Source organism: Austrofundulus limnaeus, unplaced genomic scaffold (assembly GCF_001266775.1).
Source record: "Austrofundulus limnaeus strain Quisiro unplaced genomic scaffold, Austrofundulus_limnaeus-1.0 Scaffold777, whole genome shotgun sequence".
Classification (NCBI taxonomy): Eukaryota; Metazoa; Chordata; class Actinopteri; order Cyprinodontiformes; family Rivulidae; genus Austrofundulus; species Austrofundulus limnaeus.
In genome coordinates, this window is record NW_013953179.1 from 105,292 (window position 1) to 107,256 (window position 1,965).

The following is a 1,965-nucleotide window of genomic DNA, read 5'->3' on the forward strand; positions in this document are numbered from 1 at the left end:
AGAATAAAGAAAGATAAGTAAAATAAAAACAAAAATAAAACCACACGATACCATGTGAGCCCAGTGATGGAAGGAAGAGCGGAGCAGCTMAGGCTAGCTTTTTGTGTGGTTTTCTCCTGATGCAGCTCAACTCATCCTAATCATTTCTTTTGGATTTTCTTTTTGTATTGTTTTTTTTTTTTGTGAAGTTGGTCTTAAAATAAGTTTCAAGTGGCATTAAATAGGTCTTAAAAAGTGTTAAATTTAACTTGTTTTAAGCTGTAGGAACCCTGATGAACTGGTTGAAGAATCTGAACATTTGTTTTTGTATTTATGAATATTTAAGGCTTTAAAAACATCTTGTGGTTTTTCACTCATGTATGAGTACAGCCCTCATCGTCTTTAATCTCCTCCACACTCTGAACGCTGTGTTTTGTTTTCAGCTGGCACTCCGGAGGCAGAGGGCTCTCCGAAGGACGGACTCCCAGCAGGAACACTTGGAGGTCCTTCAGAGAAGAACAGGAAGCTGCAGAAGAAGTGAGTTTCTTCTTCTAACCGTCCTTTGAGCTCCTTCTGTCTGCAGAGTCTGTTGATGATGTAATGTTTTCTACTCAAGACATGTTTTATGATAAATACTGTTTAGAAAAAGTGTTGTGTGAGCTTTGTGTGTTCACACACCTGCTTCACGCTCAGGCCCACCCCACAGCTCACTCTTTCAGCTCACCCTCTTCAGTTCACTCCTTGTAATCTGCATCACAGCGTTACACAGAGAGTTTCATGTTTTCCTTTATGTTCACGTTTAKACAATCAAACTGTAAAAACACCATCAATGTTTTGTTGCTGACATGAATTGGCATCAGTTCTTTATTTTTATGTTTTTGTTCTGCCCACCCTCCTCCTGTTTTTCTTCTCATTCCATGTGTAGTCCAAAGACAGGGTAAGTTGGTTCACATTGTTTGTCTTGCCTGGTCTTCTTCCCACACTTGGCTTCACGTTGACCTCACCTGTAGCTCTGCAGGAACCCTGACAGCTTTCCCCCTGAATGCCTGGTGCTGTTCTTCACCCTGCTCCCTGCAGAGGAGCGTCACTAACAGGACTGTGTGTGTCTGTGTGTCTGTGTGTGTCTGTGTGTCTGTGTGTGTCTGTGTGTGTGTGGGCTCACTGCAGTGAGTGAAAACCCTTTCCTCTTGAAGCATGGCATTATTACTCACAGACATGGGTTAATGGAAGAGTCCACTAAATGATCTGCTTATTCTTGTGTTTAAAAACAAACTGTAAMATTATTATATAATATTATATTTAATTACAGTTCAGTTGTTTTCGAGGGTCTTGTGTTAATGTGGAGGGTTGGGTGGTGGGCTGACCAGCATCAGTAGCTGCTGATGAATCAGCTCAGGTGTGTTAAAACAGGGCTGGGTCCTTGGAAGGACTCAGCCTACCTGGTCTAGGTATCTAAGTTTGATACTTTCAGTACTTTATAAAGGTTCATTTAAACTCTAAAATAAAGGAAAATGTATTTAAAAGTACTACCAGTATATTCTGTTGTGCAGGAGTCAGACGTCCAGTCGCTCAGCCCTACCATGGAGTGGAGACATTTATATATTTCTACAGTTGGTAGCAGTAGATGAGACCTGCCAGTAGAAATATTCTTCATCAGCTCAGACATAAAATAAAAAGAAAGAGTAGTTTTTAAATAATCTGGTGCTGGAGACAACAGACACACAGCTGGACTTCTTATCATCTCTCTACTCTCCAGTTTTAAATAAAGAAACGTGTCCTGAACTACTGAACAGAAGTCCAGTTGTCGTTGTTGTTGACAGTTTTTGGTACAAAACAGTATACCACCCAGCACTGGTTCTTAAACAACCTCCTGTGCATGTTGTTCCTGCAGACGTAGAAACATTAGACTCAAACTGTTTAAAGGGTTCTGAAACTTTCTGAGGTTCTGGATGTTCCTGTCCTCTGGTTGTTGTGAGGATGTTTGAC

At 40.9% G+C, this 1,965-nt stretch overlaps 1 protein-coding gene across 1 annotated transcript in view; it reads left to right on the top strand.

Annotated features, from left to right (window-relative positions):
• The window catches only part of ppfia1 (PTPRF interacting protein alpha 1), a gene marked incomplete at both ends in the record, with an annotated part of 38,761 nt that overhangs the window by 24,580 nt on the left and 12,216 nt on the right, over window positions 1–1,965 (top strand). The window contains 2 exon segments of the mRNA XM_014028536.1: window positions 423–516; window positions 905–916. Coding sequence (XP_013883990.1) covers window positions 423–516; window positions 905–916 — 106 coding nt within the window.